This window comes from Cottoperca gobio, chromosome 21, assembly GCF_900634415.1.
Source record: "Cottoperca gobio chromosome 21, fCotGob3.1, whole genome shotgun sequence".
NCBI lineage: Eukaryota > Metazoa > Chordata > Actinopteri > Perciformes > Bovichtidae > Cottoperca > Cottoperca gobio.
The window spans coordinates 6,410,395-6,429,468 of NC_041375.1; the positions used below are offsets into that span (position 1 = coordinate 6,410,395).

At 38.8% G+C, this 19,074-nt stretch overlaps 1 protein-coding gene across 1 annotated transcript in view; it reads right to left on the bottom strand.

The window, feature by feature from the left end:
* spegb (striated muscle enriched protein kinase b) overlaps positions 1-19,074 on the bottom strand; it is a 37,597-nt gene that overhangs the window by 15,016 nt on the left and 3,507 nt on the right. Inside the window, 18 exon segments of the mRNA XM_029458609.1 lie at positions 51-163; positions 253-425; positions 941-1,064; positions 1,161-1,367; positions 2,463-2,567; positions 2,687-2,806; positions 4,784-5,013; positions 5,180-5,369; positions 5,528-5,686; positions 5,798-6,058; positions 6,207-6,382; positions 7,924-8,012; positions 8,297-8,451; positions 9,320-9,502; positions 9,622-9,765; positions 9,939-11,485; positions 11,651-11,717; positions 12,189-12,272. Coding sequence (XP_029314469.1) covers positions 51-163; positions 253-425; positions 941-1,064; positions 1,161-1,367; positions 2,463-2,567; positions 2,687-2,806; positions 4,784-5,013; positions 5,180-5,369; positions 5,528-5,686; positions 5,798-6,058; positions 6,207-6,382; positions 7,924-8,012; positions 8,297-8,451; positions 9,320-9,502; positions 9,622-9,765; positions 9,939-11,485; positions 11,651-11,717; positions 12,189-12,272 — 4,127 coding nt within the window.

The window sequence follows — 19,074 nt, forward strand, 5'->3', positions numbered from 1 at the left end:
TGCTGTATTCACGCAATAAATTACTTTTGACTGCTAAAAAGGATAAAAACCTTGAGCCAGAGGATGTCAGGAATGGGTTTGCCCTCCACAACCACAGCAAAGCGAGGGGTCTCGCCAGCACAAACATCCAAGTCCTCCATGATTGTTTCAAATGTTGGTGGAGCTGTGGACAAAGTTGCAAAGGTTAAAGACCAAGCTATATTATCTTTAGCCTGATAAATGGGTAGATATATAGATCAATGTACTGCCTACCTGCCATCTCCACGCTGAAGGTGCACGTGTCGCTGCCAAACTTGTTGGAGGCCAAAAACATCATCTCTCCGATGTCAGCACTCGTCACTTTAAGCAGCTTCAGCGTTTGCTGGTCATCATCTGGCATAGTCATCTCGTACAGGCCTGGCTTGCCTGCGAGGACCACTCCCCTCCTGTGGAGAAGTGTTTATAAGTTATATTTATGTGTGTTACATGTAGGAGAAAAGTGGAACAGTTGTTAAGTCAAGACACAAAAAGAGGCTTTTTTTCACTGCAATCTGGAATCTTTGATAATTGGAATCAAGCAGCTTCCTGTATTGTCATACTGTATTTATGTGTGTCAGTCATGTTCCCTGACGATCCTGTAACACAAGGTCCACTTGACTTGGACTAATGAACTAGTCATGTGATACAACATGGATGTTACAATGAAGACTAAACGTAAGAGATGGTTACAGATGATTAGTTAGTCTGTTAAAAATATAATAAGTCATGTAATAGTTTTAATTTTCCAAGTTTTCTTTTCTTTGTTCAATGAGATTTAAATAAAATGTTTAGTCAAAACAATGAGTGTATATATTTGTAATGTATAAAATAGAAAAAGTATCAGACACAGGAAAATGCCATGTAAAAATAAAATCCAGAGAAGGAGATATTAATATAAACTTGACGACAGAGACACAGATACCTCTTCCAGAGGACTGCAGCGTTGACATGATTGAGGGTGACAGTGATGGTGACTGACTGGTTTTCCATCACATGTACAATTTCTGGGTTGTCAATAATCACTGGAGCCTCCTGAAGATAAGGACCTAGAAGTGTACGAAATGTACACAGAGATAATATTTAATAAACCGTTAGCTCACACTCATGAATGGACGGATGCTCTAAAGAATCAATGGATGTACCTCGGTCCAGGAGCTGCACTGAGTCAGTGCAAGGTGAGGGCTTGCTGAAGGCTTTGGAGGTGATGGTCAGGACCCTGAAGGCATAGCGCACACCTTTGGAGAGGGTGGTGATGATGTAGGTGGTCTCCTTCAGGCCAGAAGCTATGATGGTCCACTGGATGGAGCCCAGGGCTTGTTGCTGGATGGCATACATCAGAGAACTGGGATCTGAAAAGAAAAACAGCTTCAGTCTTCTGAAGCTTTCCGAATGTAATGTCTTTCACAAAGCCTGTATAGTGTTGTCTAAGTATGTTCAACAACATACTCTGTGACCTTATTCCAACTTACTTCCACTTGCATACATGTAAGACTAGGCGTTAGCATCTTATAAAGGGTAAAACACATAAACTTAAATGCACAAGGTTTAGTGTGGTTTGCAGAGGTCGAGAGATTGATAACACGTTAAACATTTCTTTAATCTGTATCTGTTTAAGCTTAAAGCAGGGAGTTGCTCAAATCTAACAGCTGGGGACTTCTAAACTAGTTAATCTACTCTAAATTCCAATTTAATTGTACTGTTCTTTCCACTTGTCATATGTCTCTATTATTGTTTCTTACCTATTCAACCAATGTTTAGACTGATGACAGAGAAGCTTTTGGACCATTTAGTAGTTTGGTTACTTTGTTTTTAGGATCTTTTGTTAGTCTTAAGTGTAAGATTGTAAATGTTACTGTATAATATATGAACTCTCTATTCTAGACGATGTGCTAAAGACAAAATATTTGAACTATATAGCTTATCAGAATATCCCATTTCACATAACTTCATTCTGCCTTATGATTGTACTTGTTTGCACTACTTTGTTTTGTAAATAAACTGAAACTGAAAAGGGGTTTCATGATAAATTGCTACATCACAATGCTGAAACAACTTTTTTTCAATCCACAATTAAACAACAATTTTGCTGGCTAAACTCCCAAGAAAGCTGAAAATGAAATATTTGTTGTATAATATTTTCTAAAGTTGGCACATAGGAGATAAACTACATTTCTAAATTGTAACATGTTACAATATGCTATTTTTTGATATTCAATGCAGGCAGTACATCTATGATAAACTATTGTCTACTGTCTATGTATGTACTATATGCGTCTTTTATTGTCATTTTAGTCTGTATTAAAGATCTTTATTTCTTTGGTCGATGTAATATGTATTGTGATAATTGTGTTTGCTCTAAAGTCACCAAGATAAATTCTTTAAGAATATCATTAACTTATTTTGTTTCTGTGAACAAAAGCAATCTGAAAATCATTCTTGTGTACCAATAGAAGGGTCCAGCCTCCTTGGTTTCTTCCAGCTTAGGGTGATGGTTTTACCAGTGATGGACTCTATCACTGGAGTCCCATCAGGAGGGTCAGGGAGGATATCTGAAAATGATGACATGGGATTAGAGGTCCATTAATGTTTCTGATCTGCCTTTGCTGGAACAAATCTGCTTGTACGAGTTGTTTGAAGCCCATTGTGCTTTTGTAGGAATGAAAAGCACCTGTAACATAGAGATGAGCATAGCAGGTGGCTTTGCCGACTTTGTTAGAGATGACACTCTTGTAGACACCACCGTGGGCATGGCACACAGAGCGGATGACCAGGCTGTGGACGTCACGGACTACAGGAGGAAGCAGAGATGAAAGGGTATGAGGCATACTGGCCTGTTAGCATCTTTATGCAACTTATCTTATTGTAACAGTTTCTAATTGAACACATTCCCTGCTAACAAAAAGACACTGTTTTCATCTGAAAAATGAATGAGTGTTCAAATTCAAATGTTCAAAGTATTGTCCATTCTCAGAAGCAAGGTGGAAGTAGCGCAATGCCGCAAATCCTCTTATTTAGGAGATTGGGGTGGATGGTCAGGTTTACAACATGTCACATGTTCATATGAATTGGTTATTTAATAATAATAATAATAATAATAATAATGATAATAATAATAACACGCTTTATTTTTATAGCACCTTTCATACAAGAATTGCAGCCCAAAGTGCTTCACAGCAAAAACATAACAATTAGTACAATAATCACAGTGTTGATGTAAATGAGTCTGAAGTACCATTATAAAAATAGCAGATAAAATAGCAGGATTAAAATAATATAGCAGATAAAATAGCAGATAACATTGCAGAATTAAAATAATATATAGCAGAATTAAAATTGTATAAAAATAGCTGAATTAAAATAGCAGATAAAATAGCAGCCTTTACACATTCTTTGACATTTTCATAATCCCTTTGTCTGTACTTTCATCTATATTTGTCTTTGCAAATAATCCACATACTTTCTTCCTATCCCTGTTCTCTGCTTCCTTCTCCCATAACATAAACTGTCTTTTATGTTCTTCAATTGTTTTCAACGCTTCAGATTTAATCTTTCTCTTTGACATTACTTTTTCCTCTTGCTTGCTCAACCTTACTTTTAACTTTCTTACTTCCTCAACACTAAATGATCCTCCTTCAGGAAAACCAAACTTAAAAATGCATGAAATCATTTAAATGAGTTTAAAGTGGCACCATTAAAAGGCTAAGATAAAAAATATATAAAATATCACCGTTAAAAGGCTGAAGAAAAGAGATATAAAATATCACTATTAAAAGGCTAAAGTAAAAAGATATGTTTTTAGCTTACTGTTGAAGATATTGAGCGAGCTTGCCTCCCTAATGTCTGCAGGTAAAGTGTTCCATAGCTTTGGTGCATAATTGCATAAAGTCTGCATCCCCAATTTTCTTTTGGATGTTTCTGGGAACATTTAATAAACCAGTAGTGGATGATCGTAATGTTCTTGGGGGCACATAGTTTATTAGAGAGTTGGCAGTGTAACTTGGTGCGGTTCTGTTTAGGGCTTTGTATACAAGAAGGAGGACCTTAAAGTCAATTCTAAAAGTTACTGGAAGCCAGTGTAGATGCAGCTAACACTGGACTGATGTGGTCTCTCCTCTTGGTTCTAGTTAGCAGCCTCGCTGCAGCGTTTTGGATGAGTTGAAGTCTCTCCGTTGTTTTATTTAGGAGGCCGGTAAAGAGTGCATTACAGTAATCGAGTCGGCTTGAAATGAAAGCATGGATTAGTTTTTCAGCATCCTTTTGATTTATAAATGGTCAGATTTGAGCTATATTTCTAAGGTGGAAGAATGATGTTTTTGTTTATTGTTTATATAACATTCATATGGGTCGCATTGAAAGGGCACTGCCAAACAACATCTTTTATCATTTAGGTATACAGTTCAGTATACGTAATATATTTAATATAAATGTAACAATTACTCTATGTTTTTCTAAATCATCAACATTTTCATTGCATCACAAAAGTGGCAATAAGATTATTTGCTCAGAACATGGTTTGTGTTTGTCTGAACATTATACATACATGCTGCTAAAACAGGGTTTTTATTTAATGTGAAAACATACTCATACTAATTGTTAAAGTCCTTTGTTCATTTTCCTTTTGATTCAAATATTCATTTTACTTTACCTTTTGATAACATTGCTACATTTTAGGAATCTGAAATATATTGCCCGTAGTGGCTTTGCAAAGGCTTGAGTACTTTCATAGGCCTGAACACTGGCTGATAATCCATTTTGAAACACTTACACTGTGTCATCTTTCTGTCCTCGGTGCTCTCAATCTTTTTGCCGTTGTGAAACCAGGCGATAGTGGGGTACGGCAAACCAGCCACTTTACATTTGAGCACTGCTTCTTTTCCCTCGATCACATCCAGGTCGTAAAGTGGTTTGATGAAGTCAGGCATAGTGAAACGCTCCACCTCATTCTCGGGGACCTCTGGCTCCTCTGGGATCGATGGCATCTTCTCCAGTTTAGCCCTAAAGGAAAAGGAGAACAAGGAACATGAGGATGGAGAGAGATAGAGGGGATTATCCCCTCTATCTCTCTCAGCATACAAACAACGTTTTCTAATCTATAACCTAGAAAGGTCCATGAAGCACACAAAAGATATGGCCCAATATCCAGAGAATAACATGCTCTTACATCTGTGAGGAGATGGCTGGCCGTGGTTCTTGTATGTAAAGTTCGGCAGAACTCTCTGCATCCCCGTGACCGTTACGGGCCGTGACAGTGTAAAAACCCTCATCCTCGTTGGTCACATGAGAAATGAAAAGAGAGTGCCGGCCGCCCTCCTGAAGAATACGAATGTCCTCACTTTCTGCGAGCGGATGGTCTAAAGAGAAAAAAAGGGTCTGTATTAATATATTGTATTATATATATATAATATGTTATAAATCACCAAATCAAGGTGAGAAAATATCATTTGAAAAAGGCTTGATTATAATGTTCTGTGATACACTTGGCTGCAAAAACAATTAAGTACAATCCTACCAAAGTGGCTCCAGATGACCTTAGGAGACGGCGTCCCGCTGACTTTGCAGTCAAATCGAGCGTTACGGCCCTCAATCACTTCGAGAACATCCAGCTTGCGAGTGAAGAGAGGTTCAATTGAAGGGATGACTTTAAGTTTGCCACATGAAGTCACTTCCTCTGAAGAGTAAACATTTCAATTCAGCAGAAGCAGAAGAGACCAACAGGACAATAGATAAATCATTTTAGTTTGATGTCACACATACTGGGATATTTATTCTTGAGACATACCTTTAGCTGTGCTGAGCTTGCACATGTATGTCCCACTGTCGTCCTCGTGTACGGAGTTGAGCAGCAGCAGGCACTTTCTTCCATCAAAGTGCATCTTACAGTTGAGCAATGCCGGCTGGATCAGTTTACCATCTGAGAGCCAGTCCACGTCAGTGTCCTTCGGTCCGATGACATGACACTCGAACAGAACTGTCTCTCCGGCCTTGGCTGTGATGTCCTTGACCGGGCGGATGACAGCCAGACTTGGCTCAACTGGTGGTGCTGAGTGCAGATAAAGGATTTCGAGTGCTGTTAAGTTATACATGAACATTTGTGTTGTGCACTAGTCACTGGTCACAACAGAGAGTGAAATGTGTATTTGTACATTGTTAAAGACAACAAACACCTGTACATTTGAAAAGAAGCGTACCTTTTACCTCCAGCTTTCCTTCACACTGCTTTGTCCCATACTCATTAATGATCTTACAGGTGTAAATCCCCGAGTCCGATCTCACTGCTGACTTGACGGTCATTTCAAAAGTGCCATCTTCTGTCTCGCGTACAACGTGACGTGGGCCTGTTTTCACCGTAACTCTGTCCCTCAGCCTACAAAAGAATAGAAGTACGGGGACAATTGTTGCTATGTTTTAAAACAAGAGATGAATCATGCATAAACCACTCAGAGCTTTTTTTAAACTTAATTAATGCAATGAAGGACGACCAAGCACATACTTTTTCAACCACAAGCTCTCTTCTGGCTGGTATGGAGGGGGTGGGGGGGGGGATACATTATCCTGCCAGTATTATGTTTAGCACATTCTTTTCTGCTATTGTCTCTCAGAGTCATGACTAACTCTCAAACCTGCCTGTACGATTCAGCCTATTCTTGTCTCCTATATTAAAGCTACAATCTTGAAGCTTTCTACTTTGTTGTCTTTGTTGTCCACCTATGGCGAAAATGAGCGGTAATTGAAGGTGTGTTTTTAGATTTCACTTCCCAGAGATCGCTGATTTTTCGCAGGAATGTCGCCACAAACACCCGGTTCATAATACTGTAATGCAAGGGCGTTCATCAGTTCATCTATCATCATTCAGCACTAGATAGTGACTTAAAAGACATTTATTAAAATAAAAATCTTCAAGATTATTACTTTGAAGGGAAAGGCTGGCATTATTCTATATTATACTTATTCTACAAATCCTATAAAAGACCAAAACCTACTATGTTTGTCCATCTCTCACCCCCTCTTCCCTACTAAGGCTGCAGCTTTTTATATGAAATTCAAATTACCGTTAGATAAGTGTTAAAATATATTATTCGATCTGAAATAATTTGTTCAATTTCAAAATTCTCAGTGTCAGATTCTCTGTTTGTCTGAGCCAGTATACGACCTGTTTGTGAAGGCAACTGGGTGCACTTGGGTGTGAGAAATGTGAGAAATGATTTTAATTTCTGCTTTAATTTAGGGGAATGGTGAATGTGGGATTACCTCAAAATTAACTAAAGAGCCCATACTCGTAGCAATGAAGGAGCATGTGAACAGTGTGGCTCATTGATATGTTTTCAGTAGTTCCTGGACAACTACAGAGCTTTATGGCACAGGGGAATAAGATATATCGGGCATCGGTCTTTTCATGGGATTTGCTTACATTAATAAAAATGTTTACTTTAACCAGCTGCTCTCCTAGCTACCAACAGCAATTAAGGCCCACTGGCTGATAGAACATGCAAGGACGTATTCTACAATCACTAAAGGACCTAAGCGCTAAAAGGTACAATCAGGTATGACTCTTTTTAGGATGGCCTAAGCATTGCATGTGTATTCCAGGTTGTTGTCTCAGAGCTCATTAGTTCAGCCAGACATTTGTGTTTCTGGGAACTGAGCAGCTTCAAGGCAAACGAGGGACGTGTGTTGTTATTCTTCCCTTTTTCCTATTAAGACTCTCTCTGTCAGCCTTGAGATTGTGAGGCAGTAAACATGAATCTTCCACTTCCTATAACTGATGCGATAAAGCAACATGCTCTACAACAAACTAAGCAGTCAAAAAAGCTTGCTCATGATTTATGATGCAGAGAAAGTATTTTTCATTTCCAATGCAAGCAAGTAGTTTAAGTCGTTTGATGAAGGGAGGGGGGGGGCACCTACCAATAGAGCATGGGTTTGGGTTGTCCACTTATTCGGACAGACATGGTGACTTCCTGTCCTTCAATGACAGCTTGATCACTCATTGTTACCTGTTTGAAATGTAATGCAAGTTAGAAGCTGAGTGATGCATTTTACCTAGTCGTTTTATCTGATGGGATGACCAGACAGTGGACAACACGTTCATACAGGAAAAATGTATTTGACAAAATCTATATCATCCTGTACATGAATCATTTCCATGCTATAATTTGCAAACAAGCCATCAAAAATGCAGTTGAATAAGTGCCAATGCTAAACATATTAATACAAAGTAATATGCTAAAAGGGTAAATAAATGAGATATTTAATCAGAACAAGCTATGTACATTCTCACCAGGAATGCAGGGGGTTTCCTGAATCGTGTGTCAATAGTTTGCCCACCGAAATCCATGCCTTCCTCCAGGGGACTGAGATACTCCTCATCAGATGTAATAGGGCTGCTGATATCCCGAGGCACGCCCAGGTTTCCCTTTGGCTCCTGTACAGACTCTGTAAAAGCAACAAGGTTACATTATGTTTCATGTTGTAGTTTCACACAATCCTTCTTACATCTGCTTTTTGTGTCTTTAAACTTTATTTTTGGTGACTAAGAGCACAGCTCAATGAAAACACAGGAGTTCAATGAGTTTATGTATTTAAAAACAAAATAAAGCCCCCCCCCCTTAAAATGTAATTAGAGCCTGAGATGTCAAATGTGATATCGAAACAATAGTGGATTCACAGTGGGTGGAGCCAGTGAGCATCAGTGGGCAATTTATAGGTTCAGTTTCGCCTCTGAGTTGCTATGGTAACTATAAGTGAGGTTGTTCAGCTGGAATATATGGCACAGACATTTTGCTCACAGAGATAATGACAAGGGAGCAGAGGAAAAATCAGCAGAAACATAATGCCCTTTGTTTTGTTAAGATGGAGAATAAGAGCTTTCAGATTCAAAATTGTTATTAAGTACATTGGACTACTTTTCGATAAATAGCATATTTTTAAATCATTCCAAGAGAAATAAAAACAGTCTTGACTATGACTGTAATAACTAACTTCATCCAAGTTAAATGGGCAGATATACTTTTCAGTGTTGATAACAACAAAAAACATGTCCGTCATGTTACAGCAGAATGATACTTTTCATGCTAATGTCCATAATATTCTATCTGCTTGAACTCTAATTTAAATTAAGCAACTGAGTCATTAGAGTCATTTTAAATCAATTAGCAATTAATAGCAGTTCCTTTGCATAATAATGCTAAATAAACAATTTAAGATTAGGTTTCAAGTTTCAAGTCAAAACTAAAAGCAAACCACCACAAATCATTACTTTGTGTACACTTAAGGTTTATCTGACATCCCCAGTCAAACGTACCTGCTTTGATTATAAGGGTGGCACTGCTGGATGCTCTGCCCACCTGATTAACAGCGCTTACACAGTATTTGCCACCATCACTTATTCTAGCTGCTTTGATGAGCAGAGTATGTCGTTCACCCTCCACTTTGACTGTGAAATTTGCAATGCCGGCGATTTCCGTATTTTCTTTTGTCCAGGTAACTTCAACAGAGAGGACAGAGAAAACAAATGAAACCATTTGTGTATTTATTGCTTAAATATATAATTTAAAAGCACCTGTGAGGTTTGTTCAAGTACATGTAGAGCATAGAACATGTTACCTTCAGGAATGGGGGTGCCGGCAATGATGCATTTTAGTAGCACATCCGCGCCAGCAGATGCTACAGTGTCCTGCAGGGGAAACTCAAATAAAGGGGCCTCCATCGGGTCTTCTTCAGCAGACACATAAGAATCATCAGAAGAATCTGCACAGTTTAACAAAAGACAAGCCTGAAGTCAATTTTTCCTTGTGATCAAATCAGAGGAAAATCCCCTCTAGTAAGGAATGAGTAATTGGTTGATTAAACATGAAAAGCAAGCAGACTAGAACTTCACACTACTACAGAAAGCTAAAGAAAACAAGCACAAGAATTCTAACCTAACTCTGGAGACATGGGTCGAGTGCGACGGTTCTTTCCTTTGGTCTTCAGCTGTCGTCCCTCTTTGGCACTAGCAGTAATCTGCTGAGGCTCACTTGTCTTCACATGAACATCCTCCTCCATCTTTTCATCTTCAACAATAATGGCGGGGATTTTCATCTTTAAGGCTGGTTTAGACATGTCCACTTCCATTCTCTCCTCCGTTGGAGTGACTGGTGACATCCTCGGGGGTTTTAAAAGAGGTTGAGGAGGAAGATCTTGCACAATGATAACCCTTTTTTGTACAAGGGGACTTTCAGGTCTGTTTTCAAGTTTCCTTAATGCTACCTCTATTGGTGTCTTCCTCCCCGAAATCTCATCCTTTTGTGACGTTTGCACAAGAGATTCCTGGATGTGCGGGGATTCTTGCAATCGAGATACCCTTTGTACGAGCGGACTTGGTGGCCTTCGTTCAACCTTACGTAATGTCAGCTCAGCAACATTTCTGCTTGGAGACCCTTCCCTTTGTTGATGATATAATGCTGGTGATGATCTCTGAATTATTTCCGTTACTGGACTGACTCTACTTAATTCTCTCACTGATCGTTGTCCTGGTAAGTCAGATAACTGCATGGACTCTGGGGTGCCTGCCACTTCTCCAAATCTACTGACTGTAACAGTTGTTGAACCAGTGCTTGCTGTCTTTTGGGGATGGGACTTATTCTGTTCTTGCTGTGTTTGCTGCTGTTGTTGCATTGGTTGCAGATTGGTTTCTCTCTGTTCTTTTGCCCACTGGGCACGTTCCCTTTCTTGGAGCTTTTGAAGGACTTGTGGAGGAATAGGTTCGATTTTCCTGAAAGGCTGGCGCTGCTTGCTCTTTAGAGTGAGCTGTTCAGTTGAAAACGACTTCTTCATATGAGGTTTACCAACAAGCTTCTTAATGCGCTGGAGTTCCTCAGTGAACTTGTTCTCAATGTCCTGAACTTTTTGGGAGTAGCGAGATTTGTCCTCCAGGGAAGCAGCTCTCTGTTTAAACATAGATCTACGCTCAGCAGCATCCTCTTTCAAAGCCTCCCTTAGATCTTCCCTTGAACTTTCTCTAGAGATGCCCAACCGGCTTCCTCCATCATCTGAATCTACAGATCCTGCGCGATTGAAGCCTGCCCAGGATCCTCCCGAGATGGAACCTTCTGGAATATCAAGACTTCGTCTCCTCTCTTCTAAGCCACGGACCTTCTCAAAAACCTTTGAGCTTGCCCTGGTCAGCTTTGGGGATGGTCTGAGAGTAAATTCTTTCCGGGAGTACTCGCTCAGTGGAGTCTGTGGTCGGGAGTCCTGGGTGTTACTTTGAGACACAGATTTTGGCTGCCTAACCTTTTCTTCAAACTCCCCGGGCACTGTGTCTTGGTAATCAGTTGGTAAAACAAGTTTCTTCCGCAAGCTAATAGGTGTAGTTGAACCAGAGCGACTTGACATTGGAGAGGTGGAGGGACGTTTGACAAGTCTTGGGGATGGGGGTGGGAGGGCTTGTGGGGGAGATTTTCTTGGAAAATTCTCTGACTGGCTCCTGAAATAGAGGATTTGAAGCAAAATCTGTTGGAATCGGTAGGTTGTTACTAATTCACAATCTGCTGAATATTGTATTTTAGTATGGAATTTGAGTCCAATAATACAATCAGCACATTGAAGCCTTAAAAAAAACTGCTAGGTTATTTGCATATTTCTTTCTTGCCTGGTTGTGTTAGAGTGATCCTCATGTCCATGTGTTCTACTGTCATCTTCTGCACATTTGTCCATCACTGCATCTCATGTAAAGAGGAGATATGAGATATTGTACAAGTAAATAATCAGGTTCTTGCATTGACTATGAAACAAGGCAAATGTTAAGCTGGTCATTGTTTTGGTTTTCCATCATGCAAATGCAAATGCGTCTCTCATCAGCCTTGTTTTCAGCCAAAGCAGGCAACTGTTTTCATAAATAAAGCTCTGTTTTACCAACTGTACATAACCTACCCAGCACCAAACAGAGGCAGACAAACTTAGCGACTAGATAGTAAACAGATCGGAGCAATTAGCAGCTAAAGACAGGTCAATGTTATGTTTTGAGCTCATTTCACTGACCTTAAGTGGACTTCATTTGAAACATTTCAGAATTCTCATTAATATCTATAAATGTTGTAATATTGTAGCATTGATGGAACTCAGTAAGTTAGAAATACAATCCATAATTGTCTAAGGAAATAATTGCAAGATGGAAACATGGTGGATACCTTTATGCCCAGCCTGGTCCTCAACATCCCAACTATCTTCTTTGGTCTCAAATTGGTCACCTTCATCGTCTGTTGTTTCGGAATCTACAAAAACAAAACAAACAAACAAAGTAAATCAAGATTTCTACTGGAGCATTGCTTGATTGAAATTAGTGCTTGAATAAAAGTGCAAAAACAATCACTTTTAGTATAAAACCATTTACAAAATGAAATATTATAAAATGTTTGATCTTTCAGCAGTAGACTGCGTTTCCATAGTGGCAGCAGAAGAAGAAGAGAGAGCACGCTGTAACTATAGGAACCAATAGACTACATTATTCACTTTGCTTTTTAAAGGTATTTGATGAAAGGCAATTGAGAAGTCCCAGTGCAAATTCATGAAGGTGACATTTCAATTGTGCAACATTTTTAGAACAGAATCCCAGCTGTGAAGAAGAACAGGTACACTACATTAAATATATCATAATATATATTTAAAAAACGGGATTTCCAAGATTAAATTAACCAATATCCGTTGCAGTGTAGCTCTTCTGTATTTGAGTATGATTAGGTTGTCCCCCTCGGGGTCTCATTAGCACAGCTAAGCTAAATGTATTAAATTAGCTGCAGCTGAATAGTTGCTGAGTCTTTGTCATTCATCATTTTCTCATCAGGATATGCAAGTTATTATGAAGAAAGGGAACATAATACTGTAAATAGGAGCAAAATGAATAGAGATGCTCCAGTATTTTCAGGAGAACATCATTCTTTCAATTTCATCCTTTTCAAACCTATAAATGTGTTCCTGCTGTACTATCTGAAAGATATGACTATTTTACTCAGACTGAGTGGAAATTCAGCCATTGGTATAACTCAAAATAGAAAGCACAATTGAGTCATTGGCGTCCCAGCAGCTCTCATGAGGTGTTTGCTTCACAGTAGGTGGAATTATTTATAAAAAACAGAAGCTATCAGTTGTTGCCTTGCAGTAAGAGAACACAATAGGATTATGTCGTTATATTGAACACGGTGGAGAAATGATGGGAATGTTCTTATAAATTCAGTGGACAAACTCCCAACTCTCTATTAAGTGTTTTACCTGTTGCTTGTGGGTCAAGCTCATGGTGTTACTCAAAGTTATAAAAATCTACATAACGAGTTGCAATATTTATGTACAACTGTTTCCACAAAGCATCAGCATATTTTGTCCAAATCTCAAATACTGAAGCAGTGATCACAAACCAAAAAAAGGACAACAATGTACATTACAGTAACTATTTCTATATTCAGTCATAAAATGTCTATTGATTAAACTGATGTTCTTATAGCTAAACATGCATCAGGTTAATAATCCAAATGATTTGTGTAAACCAAAGATAGCAAGAGTTCTGTTAGCCATGACAAGCTTCTGTCTGTCATTACTCTGCCTTAAATAAAAAAACAGATACATTGTTCAAAGAGTCAGATATTCTACAATCATGATAATATTTTACAGGCTAGAATTTAGGCGAGAGTGCACATAGTGCACATTTAGTCCGAGTTTAACAAGAGTGGGTATACACAAGAGCAAATAATTAAAGGTGCAGTAATTGTTTAGCCATGCTGGTGGTGTGGCTGGAGCAGCTTGGTCTCCTAAAAATTCATATCTCATACAACGAAACCGCATCGTCAATTACCTAAATATATTTTCTCCCGGATTACGTTTGTTTTGGTCGTCACAGGACTTTCTCCCAGGAGACCAGTGTTTGAGCAATGTTTTCATGACCAGGTCCCCATTTTGTTTATACATGCACGTACACACAAGCGACAACATACACATTTCTGCCGATGATTTAACACTATTCCACTGAATGACAGTTGGTGGTGGTGATGTACAAAAAAAACCCAGCAGAAACCGCAAGGAAGGGGTTTCCAACCAAGTAAACATGGATATAAACAATGAAGGTTTCAACATATTAAACAATTGGCTTTGAAAATGCATTCAAGAGTACACTTTTGTGAGACACTATAACACACAGGGCACCTTTAATGGGGTTTAGTAAGCCAGAATCAAAAGTATGCGAAAACAGCCAAATTAGCACCGGACTCCAAAGGGTTAAGTGATGCAGAAATTGATTAACTGACACATCAGACAAACCCTGGCTACTTCCTTTGAGATTTTGTTATGCACATTGTTCGAGGAACAGTGAACAAAATTTGATTAAGATTCACTTTAGTTGAAAGAAGTTGTATGCCATCACATTTGTATATTAGACAGGTTCTATTCGATGATAGTGAAAACAACCTTTATTTACTTTACAGGAAAGGTTTGGAGTTTTTCTACTCTGCCTTAAAGCACATCTTGAGTCTTGACTCATCTCGTAAGCAGGTTCTGGAAGAGGAGGCCATTAGACATCACACAGCTAGTAGCTTGACAGGGGTATGACGGCAGGGCATGGGGTATTACTGTATACATCCCACAATAATCCCAGGAAAGTGTGGTTCATAAAGCTGCCACTGCAACCCTGCAGAAAACCACACAGCTCAAGTTACATCCCACAAAATGAGATTTATACTTTGTTGATAACCACGTCAGTGTCTCAGTTTTGCAGTCTTTGTTGTTGTTGCATTTTAAGAGGGGAAAACTAAATGGGTTTTGTCTTTTTGATTGTGCTTATTTAAGACTCACACTGTAACCATAGGGTTGGAAAATGTTTCCAGTTTAGGATATTGTTAATAGTTTCACAATATGTATAACTATAACTAATTCTGGTTTCTTTTGGCCAAGGTTATTATATTCCACAATAACAGTGGTCCAATTTTGTTTACCTTTTGATTGAGGGTGTACAGAGTACCTTCATTTCCTTTAATCACTGTCATTGCATCTGACACCGTCAGTTGAGAAAACATTGTTCAGCAGTAATGTTAATAAAACACCTCTGTCAACATTCCACATGGAATATTTTACAGTCTTGTATGTTCTACATATTGTAAATGAGTCAGAAGATAATTAATAGAAGTAAGATTGACAAACATAACAAGAAATAGCACTTGCCTGTATTTTTCTTAGGTCTGGATTTTTTTCATGTCCTCGACAGGTATTTTTTGTCTCGGCTTACATTCGGCAGCAGGGTATTCCCCGAGATACACTGGGGGTTCCGAGCCATTACTACACGCCTAAATCAGGACATTTTCTATCAAGACATCAGCTATTAATATCTGACTCGGATGCAAAAGATTCAACTTGTTATATACTGTCACATGCAGGTAAAAGCTTCTCAATCAAATGCAAAGAAAAATAGAAAGAAGGCACTTTGGTCCATTATATAACAAGTTGCACCTCAGAGTGGGAGCACCTCTTACGAGAGAATCCTTTTCTGAAAAGCACAGAGCATAGATCTCCATCCGCAGGTGGAAATGTCTGTTGAATGCATATCATCCACTCTGAGGGAGCCCCCCTGTCCACACAATAGCCAGCGACAGTGTAAGCATCTTCCCCCGCTGTGTTCCACCCCACAGGCAGTGCACACCGATAGGCAGAAAAAACAGTGGGAGTGATCCAGCCCTCTTGAGATCACTGTTCTACAGCATTGGTTGACATTTCTCATTTTTTCCTTCCTCCCCATGTGTCTGTGTCTTAATCTTCAACTGGTGTAATGAGACGATGTTGTGTTGTCGGCAGAGAAGGGGAGAATTACTGCAACAGCTAAAGGGACTTCCTCACTGCTCTCTGCGTCGCTGAAACACTGTTAGCTCTTACAGCAAATGTGTTAACTGGCTGCTTAGACTGACTACACAAAGCAATCCTATTTTCAAAGGATATGATGGATTTAATTGCCGTACTCACAGCTAAACACATAAAAGATAACAGAGCTATTCTATTATTTTACATGACAATTTCAGCTGCTGCTAATGTTTGATACATTTGGTGTAATAATTCTTACATGCTACATTTTGAATGACTCAGTATCTAAGAATTCTTTCCCCTGAGGGAAAGGAAAGGGCATTACTACTTACACATTTCATTCACCACCTAGTATAACTCAGTACACAAAAATAGCTATGCTTAGAAATGACATTTCAATTCCCATAGCAGCACACTGTGCCCAGGACAGAATAACCCAGTGAGCCTGCCTAAGAAAATTCACATTTTGAAATAAACATAGGTCAAAAAACTTCTCATTGTAATATATGGAGGTACGTTAACAATAACTCGTACTAAATATCTAATGGTTGCAGCCACAAAATGTAGTTATTACTTTCATAATTGCAAATACCTACAGGCTTAATTACATGGTTTGTTGATTGTGTATTATAGGGCCATGGAGAGTGCCTTTTCGTTTCCTTGGCAGCTGCACCTTTTTTTTCATATGTTAATTCAACATTAATTTAACAAAGGGGAAATCAGTCTTGTGACAAAAATAACGTTTGTTAAAGTGTTAGCTGGAGCACAGTTTGGGACAGGCTTGTGTGCTGAAATGTATACATAGTAGTTGTCTGAGTAATGAGTTATATTAATGCGATATTTCACAACATGTTATCTGCAACACTGCTGGTGTCACACAATGGATGCAGTGGCTGCCAGTCTATCCAGCTTTTATTCAAAGGTGTTTTCTGGTTACTATTACATTACTACTATTAAAATGGCTTACTGATGCTAAAATGCTAAATGTTGCACCTTTAATGTAAGTATTAGCATTACAGCTGCCTCGATCGGTTAGTTAGTTTGTGCTATCCAAACTAACCAAAGTCACACAATAACACAGACTTAGTAACCAATCAAGGCAGCAGTAGACCAGCAACTTATGTGTTCCACGAAGGTCAAATCACTGGTTTTTTTTCAGTAGAGTAACATAGATAACGGCTTCAGTTCTCTGTCTGAAAGGGCTGTCTGACAGCAAGGTAAAGTGGGGAAAATATTCTACATATAGCAATTTAATTCATTAAAAGTGGTCAAGAGATTTTACGTGGCTGACTTTTCTATGATTATGACAAAAGAGTCTGCTACTCCAAGTCGTTTATTAGCTCTAATAAACTCCATAATCACCTTCTTGTCCATTAAACAACGTTCATTTGTTGATCTACTTATATACATTTCTATTAAAGCAACATGGCGATGCAGGGGATTTCCACAGTGGAACTGCAGCTCCACCTGTTCACTGACGTTAATGGTCCAGAAGGAAGACAACATGGTGAGCGTGTATTACTCTGCAAGCTTTAAAACTGCAGTTGGTAACTTTATTTGCTGAGACTGTCACTATACACTGAGTGCATCAGACAGATCATTTGTTTAAAAAAAAATGATGTTCCTCTCTCTCTCTCTCCCCCCCCGTGCTCCTAAGGACATTTGCAAGATTCCGCTAAAGGAAAACAACTAATCAGAGCTGAGGAGTCTGTAACGCAGTCACTGCTCATGAACTCTGATCAGACTGTCAAACTAGGTAGCGCAGATCAAATATGAATCAAGATTCTGCTGCTGCATTGCTTATTTCACGCCTCAAATGTTTTCAGAAACATATATTCAGAATACTGTTTAGCTGTTTAGCAAATGTACTGCTTAATTTCCTCTGATTGCAGATTTCAAGATTGTATTATCATATTTATATATCTGTTGCTTTACTTTCATTATTTTTACATTTCAGTTACTCATTGGTGCTATTTATTAAAACATATTACACTTAACAATCGAATGACAGCACAATCAAATTCAAACTCAAAAGAGTATAGAGACATCATTCAGTAAAAACGGTATGGATCATGACATCACAACATATGGCAGACATCTTTATGCTCCTGCGAATTTAGTGGATTCGAAATTGGCCCTTTCCCTGATCAGTAGAGAGGGAACAAGTTATACAGGGCTGGGCTAAAATTAGCAGTGATGTCTTCCTGTGTAACAGGAGAGACATTGGCCTGCTAACATCACAAAAATCTAAGGCCTGGCACATTCCGCTGTATAAATAACTATGGAGAGTTGGTGAACGAGGGGGACGTTCCAGAGAGACATTTCAAAAAGGGAGTGAGAGAGAGAAAGGGTTCAGGCAGTATCATTGAGTGATGGGGCAGCTGTAGACTACTCACATGGCAAAGCTGTAGAAAGCTGAATCAAACTGAAGGTTAAAATGGAGAACCAAAGGAAAACCTCTGAACCAAGCTCTTGTTTTCAAACCTCGTTTGAAGGTTTGACGAAAGCTGACAGAACTGTGGAGCTACCACTGCTTCAGATATTCAGTATCACTTGTGCTGCATGAAATCACAAATCTATCTCGTCTAAGATCATTTTGAGTATACCACAAAACAAAACAGAGGCGCATATGTATCACTGCTTGTATAATCATCATTGCCTGTCATGCTCTTGTCCAGCTGAAAGTTGCAAACAGAATTATAGGAATCTGTGTGACTGTTGTGTTGCCTGCTTACATGAAATAAAAAATGTTGTAATGTCCTTAGTGATCTGTGCAAGCATGATCACTGCTATCATACAGTATCACAAGGTTGTGGTGAAGCAGCCCTTTCATCTTACTTCTGTTTTACTGTCATTTCAAATATAGGGGCTTCCCTGATGTGATGCACGCAATGGCACAGTGAGCGTGTGAACTGTGAAAACTGGAAATACCACACTCATTCTGGTGTGATATATTAGAAGTCGGGGATTAAGGATCAAAGTAGGTGTTGTCAAGTTTAAAACTAATGCTAAAATATAAATGACTATTCACTGAAAAAACCTGGCGTAATTACTGCATTTATATCGTAGGCTTGTCTTCATTTTATTTTATTTTTAAACATTATCTATTGGTTTTGTAACATAACAGCCCCAGGGCTGAGACATTAACATACAAGTAGATAATGTCTTCATTTTCTAATCTTTTGCATTCATAACAAACGCATTCCTACTTATTTATACAAAAGTTGAAAACAATACAATTTT